The following is a 17,462-nucleotide window of genomic DNA, read 5'->3' on the forward strand; positions in this document are numbered from 1 at the left end:
GGCTAATTTATTTTTTTCCTTTTTTTTTTTTTTTTTTTTTTTTTGTTCTTTCCTTTCTCAATAGAGCCCTGTGTCCTGGTGGCTTTCGCCTCCTCGGCGGCCTCGAGCTGACATTTATTTGAGGAAAAACCACTCAGATTCGCAGTTTTTCCCCGGTTATAGACCCTCAGTCCCAGGTTTTCCCAGTCCTCGGGACACGCTTGGGGTAGGGGGCATCACTCCATCGAGCCCAGCGAAGGTTTGCCATGCCCTCCGCGGACAATCCAATGGGATTTTGGCCTCTGAACACCCCATTAAGCTAAGCTGGGGCTCTCTTTAGGAGGGGTGTTTTGCAAAGCTGAACCCCTACCCCAAAGGACCTTCCCCCGGCTTTTTTTCCCCCTCTTCCCAGGCTCTAAAGCGAAGCCTGGTGGCATCCAGGCTGCATTCCAGCTCCGTGCCAATTAGCGCTCGTTCCCCGGGCATCGCTGAATAGGGCAGCGGGATGTGAGGCAGGATGCCCGGAGCCATTTCCCACCCCCCTCCCGAGACCTGCCAAGCTCATCACCCCAGTGAGCCGCCGCCCACCCCCCCGGAGATTTCCTGGTCCCCAAAAGGGGTCGATGCTTCCAAGAATCCTGTCCCAGAGGGAGGGAGATGCTTTGGGGGAGATGGTACAGGGCAGGGGGTTGGGGGACTTTTGGGGAGGACGCCATAGGGAGATGCTACAGAAAGAGGCTTTGAGGGAGTTTTGGGGGGACATTAAGGGAGGCAGATGCTTTGGGGTCACGCTGTGGGGAGGGATGCTGCGTGGAGATGTAAGGGGATACTCGGACAGAGTCAGGGATGCTGTGGGGAGACATTATAAGGATATTTGGGAGCGATTTGCAGGGGGTTGCTCTGTGTGGGGTGTTCAGGGATGCTCAGGGGGCAGTTTCGGGATGCTCTGAGGCAAACACGGTTCCACCACCCCCTTTCCAGCCGAGGCGGGACTCGAACCTGGGACATCGGAACGGCGAGGGGCTGGGGCTGGGGGCGGCCTGCAGTTGGCTTGGGGCGGGGCGGGGCGATGTGGGCGTGGCCGGGACTCATGGGGGCGTGACCGAGAGGAGATGGGGCGTGACCTGTACGATGGGGGCGTGGCCTGTATTCCGGGGGCGTGACCGAGATGTGATCGGGGCGTGGCCGGGGCTCCCGGGGGCGTGGTCTGTATTCGGGGCTGTGATCGAGATGTGATCGGGGCGTGGCCGGGATTCCGGGGGCGTGGCCGGGGTTCCGGGGCGCGGCCGTGCGGCGGAAGTGGCGCCAGGATTCAAAGCTCCGGTGGCGGCGGAAGTGGCGGTTGGTGCGGCCTGAGGGCTCCGCGGGGCGAGGGGCCGGGCGAGGAGGGGGACGGGGAAAGAAGGTGCTGAGGCTTATGGAAGTGGCGGGGGGATATAGAAGGATGGACCCGAGGCCGTGGAGGTGCCCTGGGGTGGATGAGGAGATGAGGGAAGGGGGAGTCCCACGGGGGTGGGGGGCCATGAGGAGCTTGGGGAGGGGCTGTTTGAGGTGGGAGATTCGAGCACGAAGGGTTGAGGGCCCTCGAGGAAGGGGGGAGCTGAAGGTGTCGTGGGTTGGATAACTGTGGGGGCAGTGGGCAGGGAGGGTGCAGGATGGGGGCAGAGGGGACATTGAGCCACGGAGGGCTGCGGTCCCAGTGGAGAACCGGGAGGGGCTGGGGTGCCCGCGGCTGAGGGCAGGATGCGGGTTGGGGACACATCCTCACCTCTGCTCCCCTCCCAGGGCCGGGCCCGCGGCGGGGCCGGGCCGGGGCCGCCCCCGAAGGAGCAGCGCCGCGGGGCCGGGCCGGGGCCGCCCCCGAAGGAGCAGCGCCGCGGGGCCGGGCCGGGGCCGCCCCCGAAGGAGCAGCGCCGCGGGGCCGGGCCGGGGCCGCCCCCGAAGGAGCAGCGCCGCGGGGCCGGGCCGGGGCCGCCCCCGAAGGAGCAGCGCCGCGGGGCCGGGCCGGGGCCGCCCCCGAAGGAGCAGCGCCGCGGGGCCGGGCCGGGGCCGCCCCCGAAGGAGCAGCGCCGCGGGGCCGGGCCGGGGCCGCCCCCGAAGGAGCAGCGCCGCGGGGCCGGGCCGGGGCCGCCCCCGAAGGAGCAGCGCCGCGGGGCCGGGCCGGGGCCGCCCCCGAAGGAGCAGCGCCGCGGGGCCGGGCCGGGGCCGCCCCCGAAGGAGCAGCGCCGCGGGGCCGGGCCGGGGCTGCCCCCGAAGGAGCAGCGCCGCGGGGCCGGGATGGGGCTGCCCACGAAGGAGCAGCGCCGCGGGGCCGCGCAGCCCCCGGGCAGGCCCCCCGCGGGAGCCCCGCAGCGCAGATGGCGAGTGCTGGCCGAGAGGAACCCGAGCGTGGCCCCCGTGGGCGTCTGGGTGGAGAGCGGGCCCGGGCAGCAGAGCCCCGCCTTTGTGAGTGCGCCGAGGGCACCGTGTGCCAGGGCATCTTAAACCCTTCAATGTGCCAGTAAAATCCCCGGGGTAGACAGAGCCAAAAGTGATCTTATACACAGCCTGAGAGAAGCCAATTTGGTTTAATGTGGTTTAGCGGGTTCAGAAACCGCTGTGATGTCTGTGTAGTCTGACCTGCCCTATGCACAAGCCCTCAACGTTTAAGTTGATCCCTCTCCAATAAACTGTGTTTTGTGAGGAGAAATTAATTAATTTTAAACATTAATCAGCTGTAGAATCCAGCTAGTGCTGCTTCTCACTTTCCCACTCATCCCTAAAGGATGTCAGGGAGTCGATATTTTATTCTGTGTTGCAGATTAGAAAAAAAAAAAAAAATTAAGCTGAGTTTTTCCAGGTCTGGAGCCAATCTCTACTGTACCCCATTAGAAACACTTAAGGAAATCTTCATGTATGCTTATCTCAGGGATTTCTGTTTTGAGGGTTATTCTAAGAGGACTAAAATTGCATTAAATATTGGATGATGAGTTCAGTCCCCTGTAATTAATGTCTGAACATTATAGAAGCTCCTGCCCTTCTGAGATGATTTATTTCTATATTGTAATTTAAATCCTGAAAGGTTGCAATAATTTATGGAAATCAATCATCTCCATATTCTTCAGAACTTCCATCTTGGCTCTATGAAACTTCTGGGGGAGCTGAACTTTTCCTGGCAGCTTCAGGGGGCCTGGATGTTCCTGGGGCCCCCGTGTGAGGCATCCAGAGGTGAATGAAGCTGCCCAGGGTTATCTGAGCTTATTTAGTACACTTCTAATTAATTCATAGCAATGCCTCATGCATCAGAGTTGCTGCTGAGGTGGGCAGTGGGTGAGCTGGCACTGGGCTGTTCCCTGGAGCACTGTCTTGCTTTCATCCCTAACAGTGTGGATTTATCCCCATTTTGGAGTTTTTTTGGGCTGTGCTGACCCTGCTGTTCCAAGTTCATCTTTGGCCTGACCCCTTTCCTCCCTGCCTTCAATCTCTGGTTTCTTTTGCTGTGTTGGCAGCCAGGAGAGCAGTGCTGTTTTAGTTCAAACCATGGTGGTATTGCAGAGTTGCTGGCAGAATTGTAAGGAGAATAAAATGGGGTTTTTGGGTTTTTCAGGTCATTGCTCTTAATCTTTCACTTCAGATGGTAATGACATTGCAGAGCAGTGCTGTGCTCTATGAGCTGCTTCCCTGGTGTGCTTCCAGCCTTGCAGAACATTAAAAGGATGAGGGGCTGGTCTGTTCCTTTTGGATCCAGGCTTTGGCTATTTGAGCACCCTTTCACGGGAGCAGGAGCTGGGAGCTGCTCCATGGGTCTCCTTTTCTTTCCTCCCTCCCCTGTGTGTTGCAGAGAGGCAAAGGCAGAGGTGTGCATGCTCTGTATCTCTAGTCAGACTCAATCCAGCCCATAATAACCCAGTAGATATTGTCCAAGCTGTTGTTCCACATATTTTGAAACAAAACATGAGGTTTGCTCTGGGTGCTGCTTGTCTGCCTGGTCACTGTGAATGGGGGAAATGGGAATACAGGGATACAGTCTGGCAAAACCTGGTGAAATGTGCTCCCACCTGTCCCAGGTGTCAGCACTGCGTGTGGAGGAGGAGCTGAAGGAGCAGCAGCGGAGGAAGGCAGCCAGGCTGAGGAGATTCCAGGGCGAGGTCAGGCAGAGGGTGAACCGGCAGCTCGGGCTGCGCCGCCGGCAGGAGCTGCAGAGGGCCTACGAAGCAGTAAGTGAGCCTCTGTCAGGAGGAGCTCTCCAAACCCAGCAGAAAGTGGCAAAAATCCAAACTCTGTCAACACCTCAAGTCAAGGTTTTAACGAGAAAAATCGGAGGTTTCAGACCCTGTGGTGGCAAACAGTGTCCAGGCAAGCTGGGTCAGTGTGACACTTTGGCTGGAGGTGCTTTGAAGCCTCCCCAGGGAAAGGTTACTGGCTCCCTCAGGCAGCAGGAGAACAGAGTTCTGAAGCTCTCTGTGGCATTGCCTGGAGTTAAAAAACAGCCAGGGAATGATGTGGATGTGTCCTGGCTGCTTTTGAAGCAAAGCAGTTTTTCTGCTGTCTCTTTTTGATCTCTTTTCCACAGCAGCCAAATGGTTTTCAAATAACACTTTCTCTCTCCACATTCCCTTTTTCCCCATGGGCTTGTTTTGGGTTATCCTGGGAATATATTTAATTCTTTCTATTCTCAAACAAGTGCTGGGGAGACTTGCCAGGATCTGACTGTGGCAGAAAAGAGAATGCACTGACGTGTCACCAGCTTTGGCCACCCTTGGGGTGTTTGGGCTGTTTCCATGGCTGACTGGGGATGTCCTCATGTAACTGCCAGCTCCAAGCGGGAAGCCTGCAAATGCCCTCAGCCCCAAAAGCCTGATGGTTCTTTGTGTTCTCTCAGCAGGGAGAGCCTAAACCTCCCTCCCAAGAAACTTCACCCAGGGGTGGTGAAATGTCACTGTGGTTGACACCTTGCCTAGTGATGGTTGGAGACCGCACTGTTTTTTTCCTGGCAGGCGGAGAAGGAGAGCTGTGTTACTGTGCAGTACTCAACCCCCTGGAAGAACACCTGCCTGTTGCAGAGTCTCCCTGCTCCCATCATCTGTGGGCCCAGGGCTGACTCTGGCCCAGCCCAGCCAGAAGAAGAGCATGGGGAGCCATTCCAGCAGCAAGCTGCCGAGGTGAGCCCTGCCCCTCCTGCACTTCGTCGCTGCTTCAGCATTTTGGATCCTCAGTGTTGAAGTGGGGAACAGGGCCGTGTTTTCTTTTTTCTTCTACAGCACATCCCTAATATTTGGGTTTAGATATTGAGTGAAACATCTAGAATTGTCACCCTGAACATTGCTGTGCTCCTCAGAGCATCCAGCTGGGTGCCTTGTCCCAGATGCTGTGGCTGAACTGGTCTGGCTGCTGACAGGCACCGTGTTTTCCCAGCCGTGTTGTGGCACAGAGGTGGCACTAGGTGGTGCCACCTCATTGCAGCTTGTCTCGTGTAGACCAAAATCTGGGAAAAACTGCCTTCAGGGCTGTTTAAGCTTCTTTTTTTTTTTTTTTTTTTTTTTTTTTTTTTTTTTTTTTTTTAATAGTGATGTTTATATTGCATTTGGTGGTTTAGAAAGCCTGTGTGCTCGCCTAGGAGTTTGAGTTATTCCACTTGAAGCACCATGGGATTTATTCCAATTGAAGCACCTTGGGGTGAAAAATCACTTCTGGCTGGATACCAAGCAAGAAAATTTGGGATGTGGCATCTCAGCAGCATGTTTTGGGAGCAGATGAGTTGCCTGGATCAGGATTTCAGTACCTCGGGGCGGCTGAGAAAAACCCTTGGCTGGTTGTGTGTTGGGTCGTGCTGCCTTGCTGGAGCTCCCTGGCTGGAGCAGAGTGACTGGGAGATGTCTCTGTGCAGCTGAACCTGTGCTGTGTTTTCTTTGCCTCTCCCCTGGGTGCAGCTCAGCAGGGCAGTGCAGCAGGTGCGGCGCAGGCTGGCGTCCCGCAGGACCGTGTCCCCCGGCAGGCAGGAGGTGAGTGAGGGCAGAGAAATCACCTTGCAAGCTGCTGAAGGTTTGGCTCTAACTAAAAAATACAAACCATAATTCAGGAAGTTTCTCCAGCAGGAATGAAATAAACTGTGCTTTCCTGGTACACCTCTTGGGCAACCCGTTTTAGAGAAGGCAGCAGGATAAAATGTGTGAAAATATTTCTGAGATGAGCTCAAGAATGCAAAAAAGAATTTTAAAGGTTGAGATTGTGATCTGGTATCTGGGAGGAATGAGATGACCAGCCTTCCCTTAAGGTGCCTTTATTTCTTGAAACCTCAACAACTGTTTCCATTGCATCAACCCCTTGTTTTGTGTGGGTGGCAAAGATCTGGAGGGTTTTTCCTCACCTGGGGCTGGCTTCTGCTAGAGAACGGTTGGCATGCAGCTGCTTTCCTTGAACCAATGCATGGAAGGAGATCAGTCCCACCTTTTGTTCTGCTGAATTTCATCCTGCTTTTGCTCCTTCAGTTCTCAAGAGCACCTTTGTGTTGTGGCTATTTTCCCTGTCTCTTTGCCAAGACCTTTCTTAAACTGATGGACTTTGGAGAACACCAGGAGCAGCCCAGCCTGGTGTTTTGACATATTGCCTCTGGAGCCAGTTTCCTGACCATCCTGTAAATCTTCATTCCCTTCTCTTTCTCAGCTTCACCAAAGGTGAAATAGATATTTGCTGATTATCTAGAAACTACCCTTTATAGAAGGGCTGGTCTGGCTCTTCCTCTTATTTGTGCTCTTGAATTTCTGATTAAGTTAGTCAGCTCTGCAAATAGGACTCAGAGAAACACAATAATTAGGGTCTCAAAAAACTTGTCACCTGTTTCTAACAGCAAACATCCTTCTTGTTTGAGCCATTAATATATTCAGTAAGATGAGTGGATTCATGACCTAACATAAATAATAAAGCCACTGCCCAGTTGAGCCAGAGGGTTACAGGAGATCTGTGGGGGTCCTGGGCAAGTCATCCACAGGAGTGAGAAACACTGGGAGGGATTTGGGAGCATCTTCCCATCCCAGCCTCACTGCAGCTACAGTTAATCCACATAAGGAAGTTTAACAGCTTCACTGATTTATTCTGGGAGGAAAATATTGATTTATTACAGTGCTCTGTTTTATTACTCCATGATATATGAGGAGAAAAAAGCTCCCATATTAATCTGAATCTCTCCCTGTATGAAGGTTTGGCTTGTTCCCAGCCTGGCAGGACAGCAGTGTGTTCCCTTCTCTCCAGGTGCAAAAGGCTGCCACAGACATAGCCATGGACTTAACCCCCTGTAGTGCTGCCTGTGCTTTTGTGCTCCCTGGGTTTCCTTGTTCTTTGTATTCCAGCCCATTTCTTTGGTTTGAACCCAAGGGTTTTTCACCCAGTACTTCTGCAATGCAAGTGGAGTCAGTAGCTTAATCAAGATTCTTCTTTCTTCCTTCATCCAGGCTGATAATGAAATCAAAGAGCAGAGCCCACCTAGTTCTTACCCTATTTCTGTGCTGTGAACTCCTGAGACCAAATCTGGGCCATGTTTTTAATCAGTTTTGTGCATCCCACATCAGACTTCATCTGACAGGTTCTGCTTTACCCCAGTTTTATTAGGCCACGTCAAGAGCTCAGCTGAACCCCAGAGTCTTCTGCTGCTCATTGCCTGAGGCCTCTTCCTTCTCTTGTAGGAGACATTCAGCTTAGCCTGACCTGACTTGCTCTTGACAAATTTATGCTGGTTGCTGCTTATCTTGTTTTCTTGTGGCTTACAGGCAGTTTGCAAGGTGATTTCCTCTTGTTTTTTCAAAAGTCACAGTTAAACTCTTGAGGCTAAAGTCTTCTATTTGGTATTTCCATTTCCTTTCCTTTAAATAAAAAAAAAAGACACTCCTTGTGCCCTTTTCTGGACCTCCATAGATTTCAGGGAGCACCTTAGGTGTTACTCCTGGCAGCAGCCCAGGGCAGGTCCATCCTCCTTAAAAACCAGCTTTAGGAATAACCTGACTTTTTCTTCCCAATAATATTCCCAGCATTTTTCTCCCTACTGTTACTAACTCTAAGCAAGTCTTTGGCTGATTTTTTTTTCCTTCAGTCCTGTTTTCTGCATTTTTATTCTTTTCCCTTTCTCTCTGTAAATCATTGCATTCCCTGTGATCAATAATCCATGTTCCTGAAATTGTTGCTCTTTCTCTCTCCCCAAGATTTCTTTTCAAGTTAAAAGCATCCAAAGAGTTAATTGTGTGCTTTCCCAAGCAGATACCAGAATGATAATTGCCTGGAAATGACCTGTCCAGTGTTCCAGCTCGTCCTGTTACTGAGTCTTTGCCTTCAGGCTTTGGTGGACACCTGTAGCTCTCCAGCACCCAAATTCTTCTCCCCAGTGTCTCATTCCAGCAAGTTGGTGGTGTTTTTCCAGTTTCTTGTGTTTCTACCTTCAGTGCTCCAGAGCAACCTTCCAAACCCTTCCCCTCTGATCCCTTATCCTTACCAAAGCAGCTCTTCTGTCATGTTTCTGTCATAATGGAGTTGGAGTAACTCCTGTGCCTATCAAATAATTCCATGTTCAGACTGACTCCAGACTATTCTCTGTCCTTCCCAAACAGCAGCAGAGCCATATCAAGCAATTCTTGGCATCACCTGTTCTCCTACTCATCCATCCTTTCCCTCTGCCAGCAGTCCTTTGCTTCTCTTCCCACCATGCTGAAGGAAAAAAAGAAAGCAAGGAAAAAAAAAATTATCCTGGCTTCAAGCTTGCTTCTGGCATTTTAATTCTTTATTTTGTAGGAAACAATCTGCTGCCTCTCAAAATATTGTGGATTGCCACTGGGGAGCCTGCCCACTTCCCATCTGAAGGAGTGTACTCTGTACTTGGTGTTGCTCAGAGATCCCAGCTCCTTGCCACTGTGAAATAATGCCTGGAGAGGTTTTTGCCTTGCCTTCCCTTCACCCCACACGCCTGTCCCACTGCTTCTGCAGCTGGGGAGGGCACAGTCACCCTGCTAATTTCCCATTTCCCAGCTCTGGTGGCCCATGGTGCTGCTGAACACATGGTGCTGCCAGATCACATCCAAGTGACAGCACACACAGCCTCCTGTCTGTTAAAGCTGCTCCAAGGGTGTTCAGTTTTCCCTTGGCACCAAAGCAGCCAGATTTCTATTCCTTGTTTACACCCATGTCCTCCTTCTCCAGAAACCAGAGCCCTGCCTGGGAGCTGTGGTGCCCATGGAGGAGAGTGAGGAGCTGCTGCTGGCAGGACACCACGATCTGCCTGCTGAGCTGCTGGAGCAGGGCACAGCTGCAAATGGCACTGGGCAGCAGGATGACTTCTACATCAAAATTGAATTGGAAAAAGTAAGGCTCCTGCAAAGTTTTTCTTAAGAGGTTCAGATCATTAGATGCTGCTGCTCTTGGGGTAGAGCAGTGGCTCCCTCAGGCCTGCTTAACTCTTAAGCCTGCTGTCCTCAGGGCAGGCTTGGGAGCAGTACTGGAGCTCAGTGAGGTCTGCACTGCCATTCCCTGCTTTCATGTACAGTTGTGGCCTTGGATTCCTGCCTGCTTGTGATGCCACTTGGCAGCTGCCCAGGAGAAAGCTGAAACCCAGGGTGTGCAGTCACATCATACCCAGAGCCATGCTCAGACCATGCTGAAAGACCCGAGGGTGGAAGAGATCAAATCAGTCAGAAACCTCCTTTAAAGGGAAAAAAAAAAAAAAAAACAAAAACAACCAAGCAAAAAAATCCATAAACTTTGTATCAGGTGAAGGAGATGGCTGTGGCAATCCCTGTGCCTGGAGGTGGCAGGCCCTGCCCTAGGAGGGGTTGAATAGGGCTTGATGTACTTATCTTTTCTCTTTTGTTTTTAGGCAGCTTTTTCTGAGCATCTGGGAGGTGGAAATGGTTCATCCTGATTACCTGGGGTGGTTGGCAAAGGTTTTATGGCAGGGGATTAATCCACCTTGCAGCAGAAATCCTGGCTGGGCAGATAGGGACACAGCAGAAGTTTATGCTGAGGTTTACACTGAGGTTTTGGGAGATGCTGGCTGTGGAATTCACCTTACATCTAGTTTTGTTTTTTCACACATCAAGAAGTTCATAATAAGTTTAGGATGGGGAGATGTGCATCCATATTTAAACTAAACCAGAACCCTCCTCCAAGGATATCATTAGAGGTGTTTTGACTAAGCTTTGGTGCTCAGATGTGGCACATCTCTCCTGTTCATGGCCAACCTGTATGCCAGGTAAAGCCCATTTCCAAGGTGGGTCATCCCATTGAGGTCTGGAGGGATCACACAGAGGCCCTGCCTCCAGTGAAGAGCATTTTGCTGGGGGAAGATAAGAAAGAGCTGTGGTGATGCTGATGCTGCTCCCTTCCATTGTGTCTCAGGTCTGTGATGGGTCAGTGAAGGACTCGAGCCTGCCTGGGCCTCCTGGGAGGCCACACAGTGAATACCAACCTCCCCTCAAACTCTGGGCTGGTGTTGACCAAGAGGAAACCAGGAAGCAGGTCTGTCCAGGGGGGCCAAGCCCTTGTGGTTTTCTTTGAAAGGGATTGGGTGTTGGGAATGCTTCTGGCTCAAATAAGAAGCCTCAGAGGAGCTGTGATGCAAGAAACCCCTACTGGGTTTAGTTTGTCAGCTTCTGTGGTGTCTCAGGTCTTGGGCAAAGCTACCAGGTTATTTTTTAAAATCTGTCCCGATTAAGTGCAACTGTTACCTACTCCTCCTTCAAAATCTGGGACCTTAATAACACCAGAAGTTTGAAGGAGAAACAGGCTCCTTTCTTTGTGCCTGGCAAAACCAAGGGGTGCTTGCTGTAGTTGCAGAGAGTCCAAGAAGCTGTCAAAAATGCTTAAAAAAAGAAGAGAAGAAAGAAAGAACAAAGCCAACTTTATCTTGTGTAAATACAAGGCTGGAACAGAAAGGTTTCTCTGATTTTGGGAATAGCCTCAAGCCCAGCCTCAGGCCAAGTGGGTGATTTCACCGTGAGGGTTTACAGCCTGTCCTGGACAGTTTGGCTCGTGCTAATCTGGGTGATACAGAGTGATGATGTTTGTCTTGGCTGCCTGAAGCCAATAACTTTTATTTTCCTGCTTCCTCCTGCCATGAAGAGGAACATTTCTCTCTTCTTTTGTCACCTTTCTTGCAGCTTGCAACATAAAGCTCTGAACAATGTGCATGTTTTTTGTTTCTTACAAATGTTTTCCAACCAATTGATCCCAAATATGGTTGTGGTTTCTTGCCAGTGTGACAACAGCTGGGGCTTCTCAGGCTGTTCCTCCTAACCCTGCTGTTCCCTTTCCCCTTGCTTTTAATCTCCTTGGCTCTGATCCATCCAAGATAACTGGTTTTGCAGCACTCTCCTCTGCCTGGGTTTTTTCCATCCGGTTTTCTTCACTGGCAGCCTGGTGATCTCTTCTCCTCCTTTATCTCCAGCTGGGCTCTCTCCACCCAGTGATGTGGACAAACTCAGCCCAAAGATTTTGGCAGTCATGAGGAAAAATATATGCATTAAACTTTTGGTAGTCATGGAGCTCAAACTATCTCTGTACCCTGCAGCAGGAGGGCTTTTGATGTGAGCTTTAGCCAGGAGGTTTCCCTGCCCTTGCTGCATCAGTGGGATCAGCCAAAACCCAGACACTAAACCCTAAGTATCCATATGGAGTTCTTCCCTGCAGGGCCCTGGATTTGTCTCAGCAGTGGTTTTGCCACCTCTGTAGTTCTCCTGCATGTAAAGAATCCAGCTTGGTGTCATACATTCATCTTTTGGAGGAGATACAGGGTTCCAGTGCACTGCAGGGGAGCACCAGTGTCCAGGTGGACTCAAATTCAAGCAGGCTGAAGTTGGAATTGGCTCTTTTCCCCTCAGTGAAGTGAGAGTTGAGGAGTTTGCCAGGGGCAGAGCTTCCATCCATAGGCAGCTACAGTGGAGGGATGCCAATACAAAGCTCTCCAATTCTTGAGATGACTTGGTCTTTCCTACCTTGGTGTCATCTCTCCAGCTTCCCAATCCTGGGTCATGGGAACTCAGGGGTGTTTGAGGATCTTCTGGGGAAAGAGTGAGGTTCCATCCTCCAGAAATGAGGCTGAGTGTTGGATTGCAGAAACTTGGAATTTTTGAACATTTTGTGTTTTCTGGCACTGACCCCCTGGAGGACACTATTTTTGACCTGGGGCCTTGGAGAAGGCTTCCAAATTTGAGTGATGGAGATAGAGTCATGGGTGTGTAGTTAAATAGAAGTGTGTGATTTCACATGGTGAAGGGTTTTAAATTTGAAGTTTTGATAATGTAGTTATAGGTATGGGACAAGATGGAGAATTTTGGGTGTTGTTTATTTTGGTGTTCTTTCTTTCTTTTCATGATTTCAGGTAGTAGTTTCTGGTTGGACAGTTGGTGCTGCACTGTGGGTCACAGGAGTTAGGTTATTGGGTCAAAAGTATAAATAATATAGGTGTTATATAGGTGTTATATTTTTTATTGGACTGTTTAGTTTTAAGAGACCTTGTAACTAGCTAAACTCACCTCCATTTTGCTCACTTTTAGCTGATAGCTAGAAGTGTTGCAGAACTCTGTACTTTAGATAAGATTTAACAAACAACCAAACACGAGAAAATTCATCTCCTTCATATTTTTAATCCTGATTCTGAGTAAAGACAAAAGAAAACTGCAGGCAAGCCGCTAATTAAACGGTGCAAATCACACATTTCCAGCTGAGCACTGACATTGCTGGATATTTATCCCAGCCATCCTTCCCAAATTCCTTCTGTTGTTGTCCCAAGCGGCAGAGCGAGTTCCTGCGGCGCCGGCGCCTCTTCATGGCCCTGGAGCGGCAGCGAGCGAGGGAGCAGCAGCGGCAGCGAGACAGGCAGCACAGAGTGGCCCAGTGAGTCCTGCAGGTGCTGGGGTCACCTCCTCCATCAGGGTCCTTCAGAAGGTGGGAACAGTCTGGTGGGTTTGTCTGGTGTAAAGCAGGCACTGATGTGTCCTCCATCAGTGCACTACAGAAGGTTGGAAGAGTCCTTTGTGTTTTTCTGGTGTAAAGCAGGCACTGATGTGTCCTCCATCAGTGTCCTTCAAAACATTGGAACAGTCTGGTGGGTTTGTCTGGTGTAAAGCAGGCACTGATGTGTCCTCCATCAGTGCACTACAGAAGGTTGGAAGAGTCCTTTGTGTTTTTCTGGTGAAAAGCAGGCACTGATGTGTCCTCCATCAGTGTCCTTCAAAACATTGGAAAAGTCTGGTGGGTTTGTCTGGTGTAAAGCAGGCACTGGTGTGTAACTCCCCTGGGGTGGGATTCACACAGCCAACCCCCCAATAGAGACCCTTGGGCCGTGTTCAGTCCTTTAGCACTTCTCTCTCTAGTTTTGAAGGTTGGAAAAGTTTTGTGGGTTTGTCTGGTGTAAAGCAGGCACTAATGTGTCCTCCATCAGTGCACTTCAGAGCATTGGAAAAGTCTGGTGGGTTTGTCAGGCACTGATGTATGTGGGATTCACACAGCCAACCCCCCAGCAGAGACACCTGAGCTGTGTTCAGTCCTTTAGCACTTCTCTCTCTAGGTTTGAAGTCCCTGTGCAGCTCATTTAGGAGTTGGGAGCCAAATCATGGGGCTGGAAGAAGTGCACCTTCCCAAATCATGACTCTGGGAACCTAAGCCTGTGTCTAGAAACTTTGGGGTGGGTCATGTCATTGTGCTAAGCTGCAACTATCCTTGGTATTTTTAGTATCAAACCCTTCACCCTCGCAGCTATAAAAACTTGCACAGTGTAATAAAATGATTTCTAGGTGTTTGTTCCAGAGTTGAACACTTGGTATCTATGTAGAAGTATCAGTTTTGCTGAAGCTTTCTCAGCTTTTCTGGTGAAGGGATTCACTAAGCAGAAGCTCTGCTAATTCACATCAAAATAGGAAAGATCCTCTAATTTGTGTTTTTCCCCTTGCTTTCCTGGCTCTCTTTACCATCCTGGCTCTTCTGTGATCAGGCTTTAGAAGACTGGGACAGGCAGCACAAGGCAGGATTTTCATGGGCATTTTTTAGGGAAGTCTAAAGCAGTGTTCCATGAGCCACATCCTGACATTCCAATGGCACTTGGGAGTTTGGGAGAGCTTGTCCTACCCTGTGAGTGCTGGCAAGGACCCAGGGACTTCCTAGTTTGTGTGATACCTTTTTATTATTATTTTTTCCCTTGAAGTGTGTGCAGAGGGGAGTTGGGTTTGTAATTACAGGGTGTGAAGCCCCAAGCTGGCCTTGATCTCAGTTTCTGGAGCAGATTTATAGTGCTGTACTTAAGGTTCTACATGTCATTTAAAAACTATTTCTGAGTTTATAACTCAATCAGAGAAGTTTGACTTCAGCACTTTCCTTCTGAATGTAAAGATTTGACCCCCTACATGAACTAAGGTCTGAAATGTCTTGTCCTGGCTTCTTCCCAGCCTTGATTTTGGTTTTAATGCCCCCTGGCAAGAAGTGGCCTGGGACACTTTGTTGCATTTGGGAATAAAATGTGGGATACTTTGGTGTAAAGTCTTTGTGCTTTTCGATTGCTGTTTGTCAGGGAACGTGTTTGTGAATTACACAACCCAGGTCCCACTAAAGGGCTGGAGAGCTGAGTAGGTGCAAGAGAAACTGAGGAAACATAGGAAAACTTGGTTAAAAGTACATCTTAAAGCCTGTTTTGGAGTAAAGGTGGGATCCTCGGGATGTCTTTGCTGCAGCCAGCCCTGTCTCACTTCTCTGTCCTGGAAGGTGCTTACAGAGGGATCCAAGCTGCCTCATAATCAGAAAGAGTGGGAAGCTGGGAAGCCAAGGTATTGATCCTTTCTGGGGGTTATTAAAGAGCCCAGCCTACATGCTTTGTTTAAGGACAGAAATGCAGCTTTGGGGAACTGTGAGTGGCAAGAGCACGTGTGGATGTGATGCAGAAAGGAGCTGGAAGAGGAAGTCCATGATGGTGAGAAAACAGGCAGGCAGGAAGAGTTTGAGGGCAGGAGAGCATTCACAGGCTGGTGTTGCCATATGAGGGGAAGAATGGAGGGTTGGGAAGCTTTTTTGACCATTCTATGTTTAAAGCCAATATATTTGTTTATATTTATTTGTATTTAATGCTGTGATTGGTGCAGAATTACTTCTGCCTTTGAAAGCAGCAGCATCACCTGGAGTGCTGTGCCCTGACCTCACAGGCAGGAATGGAGGCTGGGATGGGGAAGCTCCTTCTCTAATGATTTGTGTTCCTGCAGGATTAAGAGGCAGAAGGAGGATCAGCGCCGGGCAGAGGAGCAGAGGATGCGAGACATGGCTGAGCAGCAGGAGCCCTCCCCAGGAAAGGGAGCCTGGGAAGCTCTGGCTCAGCTGCAGCTGGAGGAGAGGAGAGTGAGGGACAGACAGCAGCGGGACAAGGAGCACATCAGGTACAGCCAGTCTGTACTCCTTGTGCAGAGCCAGGTGGCACTGGCAGAGGTGAATGTTTGATCCCTTGCAGGTATGTTGAAGCTCTGAGAGCCCAGATGAGAGAGAAAGTCAAATTCTGTAACATCGACTTGCCCCCACTGTGTTCCTGTGGGTCTGATTTCTGGGATTCCCACCCGGATACCTGTGCCAATAACTGCACCTTCTACAAAAACCACAAAGGTAGGAGCTCCTGCTTTCAGAGAGGAGACATCTGGGCCTGACTATACAGGGAGAAATCAAACCAGGATAGGTGTTTCCATGCTCCTGGGCTGCTGTGCAGAGATGCTCCTCCAAATATGCTCTGGAGAGGGCAAGTCAGGGGCTTTGCTGCTTGACCCAACCTCTGTCCCTTAAGGAGGAGGGTAGTGGCATCCTCAGCAAGGCACCAGCCCCTACAGTGTATTAAATGACACAGCTGTGACACAGCCACGTGGACACAACCATGAGGAAAATGCTGCAAAGCATCTCACTAGGGACACACAGTCCTCTGCTTTAAATGCTGAATCTTCTGCTGGGAGGATGTACAAAGGTGTGGAAAGGCCTTCCTTAGTGATGGACCTTGAGCACAGCTTGGGAAAATACCTGGGCAACTGGGAATCATCTGGGAGGGAAAATAGAGGCATTTGGGTTCATGAAATAATCTTTGGCTTGTGTACTGCTTTATGTTCAGGAGAGTGCAGAGTGTGCAAACGGGTGTGTGGATAGCTACAGGCATATTGATTTACCTTAAAGCCCAATGGCTCTGGTGAAAGGCTAGAGCCAAGCCCAGTTTCAGGCCTAAGTGCAGCTCTGGTGCCCTGACAGTGTTTCTGTGTCCTGCTCAGCCTACAGCCAGGTGCTGCAGTCGGTGATCTCCTCCTACGCCCACGCAGGCCCCCGGCCTCTGCAGGCGCTGGCTGCTCTGTGTGCTCGTGCGGGGAAGCGCCGGTGAGCAGGGCAGCTCGGTGTCCCAGTGCCTGCTGTGGCAGGAGCGGGGCTGGGCCCTGTCCTGCCTGCCCCTCCAGCCAGCTGCCAGGACTGTCACCTTTGCTCTCACAGCACCGTTTGTGCTGTGCCTCTCCCACTCTGCCCCAGGTGTGCAGTCGGCCAGGGCGATGGTCGAGGTAAACGAGACAATTGCTCTGTGGGGTTGGTTTATGGCAGGCACTTGCATTCCAGCATTTGACTATGGAATAAACTGTTTTCAAGGATTGTTTGTCTCATTTGAAGTGTGAAAGGAGAAATGAGGTGCCAGGGGTCGGTATCTCTTAGGGGAGAATTTCTAATCTTTCCCTGCTCCCTTCTCTCCCTTTTCCTAGGGCTCTGCCAGCCCCTGCCATTTGGATCACCTTCCAGAGCCAGATATTTATTGTTCCCTCCTCCTTTTCTATGTGAGGACCTCTCTTCCAGTAAAACCCAAACAGCTTTGTACCTCACCCAGGCTCCCATAGCCTTTACTTTGGTCCTGAAAGGAAGGAGTATTTTTCTAGTAAAAAAATCTGCAGGCCTTTGCAGGAGTGACTGGAGCAAGATGGGTTTTCCCAAAGCTGCCTGTGGTCCTGGGCAGAGGTTACTCCTTACCCTGTCATTAATATTTAGTCCTTGCTGGCCGCCCTCTCCAATATTAACCACAGCAGGAAGGATGGGTGGCCGAGCGTGCCGGATCATTTCTTTTCCCTGTTGCCATCCCATTGGGCACAAAGCAAACCCACCCCTGGTCCAGAGGTGGCACAGAGCAGGAACTGCTCCTCAGTTCCCCTTGGAGAATCATTCACTGAGGGATCCGTGGTCACTGATGCTGTTAATAAACATCCACTTGCGTCAGGGGAAGGTGCTGCAGCCCTAATTCAGGGTGTTGGAGTGGGTTTGGAAAGGGCAGGATGTGTCCTGTGAGGGGGCAAGGAAGCAAAGGGCTAAAGCTGCAAATGGGTTTTTTGTAACTGATTTCAGCTCTCGGGCAGCTGAGGACAAGCAGTTACTTGGCAAGTCCCCAAGGAACTTGTTCAGGCCCTGGGGATCCCTGTTCCACCTCTCTGGAGTGATCCTAAAAGGGGCTTAGTTAAAGGAATAAATAAAGTTGCTGCTCCTCATCC

The 17,462-nt window shown here is 50.7% G+C and overlaps 1 protein-coding gene across 1 annotated transcript; it reads left to right on the forward strand.

The window, feature by feature from the left end:
• Positions 1–1,278: 1,278 nt before the first annotated feature.
• On the forward strand, positions 1,279–16,580 carry CCDC15 (coiled-coil domain containing 15). Its single transcript, XM_056509611.1, has 11 exons — positions 1,279–1,320; positions 1,765–2,424; positions 4,026–4,175; positions 4,956–5,120; positions 5,889–5,960; positions 9,139–9,300; positions 10,333–10,452; positions 12,725–12,828; positions 15,180–15,350; positions 15,422–15,570; positions 16,215–16,580. The coding sequence occupies exons 2-11, from the start codon at positions 2,257–2,259 to the stop codon at positions 16,319–16,321; spliced, it is 1,368 nt and encodes a 455-aa protein (XP_056365586.1). The 5' UTR covers positions 1,279–1,320; positions 1,765–2,256; the 3' UTR covers positions 16,322–16,580.
• The last annotated feature ends 882 nt before the right edge of the window (positions 16,581–17,462 follow it).

Source organism: Oenanthe melanoleuca, chromosome 24 (assembly GCF_029582105.1).
Source record: "Oenanthe melanoleuca isolate GR-GAL-2019-014 chromosome 24, OMel1.0, whole genome shotgun sequence".
Classification (NCBI taxonomy): Eukaryota; Metazoa; Chordata; class Aves; order Passeriformes; family Muscicapidae; genus Oenanthe; species Oenanthe melanoleuca.

Bases quoted from the DNA above. Each gene is read 5' to 3' on its own strand.
- CCDC15 (XM_056509611.1), top strand. From the start codon at position 2,257: ATGGGGCTGCCCACGAAGGAGCAGCGCCGCGGGGCCGCGCAGCCCCCG. The intron at 10,453-12,724 runs GTCTGTCCAGGG...TGTTGTCCCAAG, and splicing joins AAGAGGAAACCAGGAAGCAG to CGGCAGAGCGAGTTCCTGCG. The intron at 15,351-15,421 runs GTACAGCCAGTC...GATCCCTTGCAG, and splicing joins CGGGACAAGGAGCACATCAG to GTATGTTGAAGCTCTGAGAG.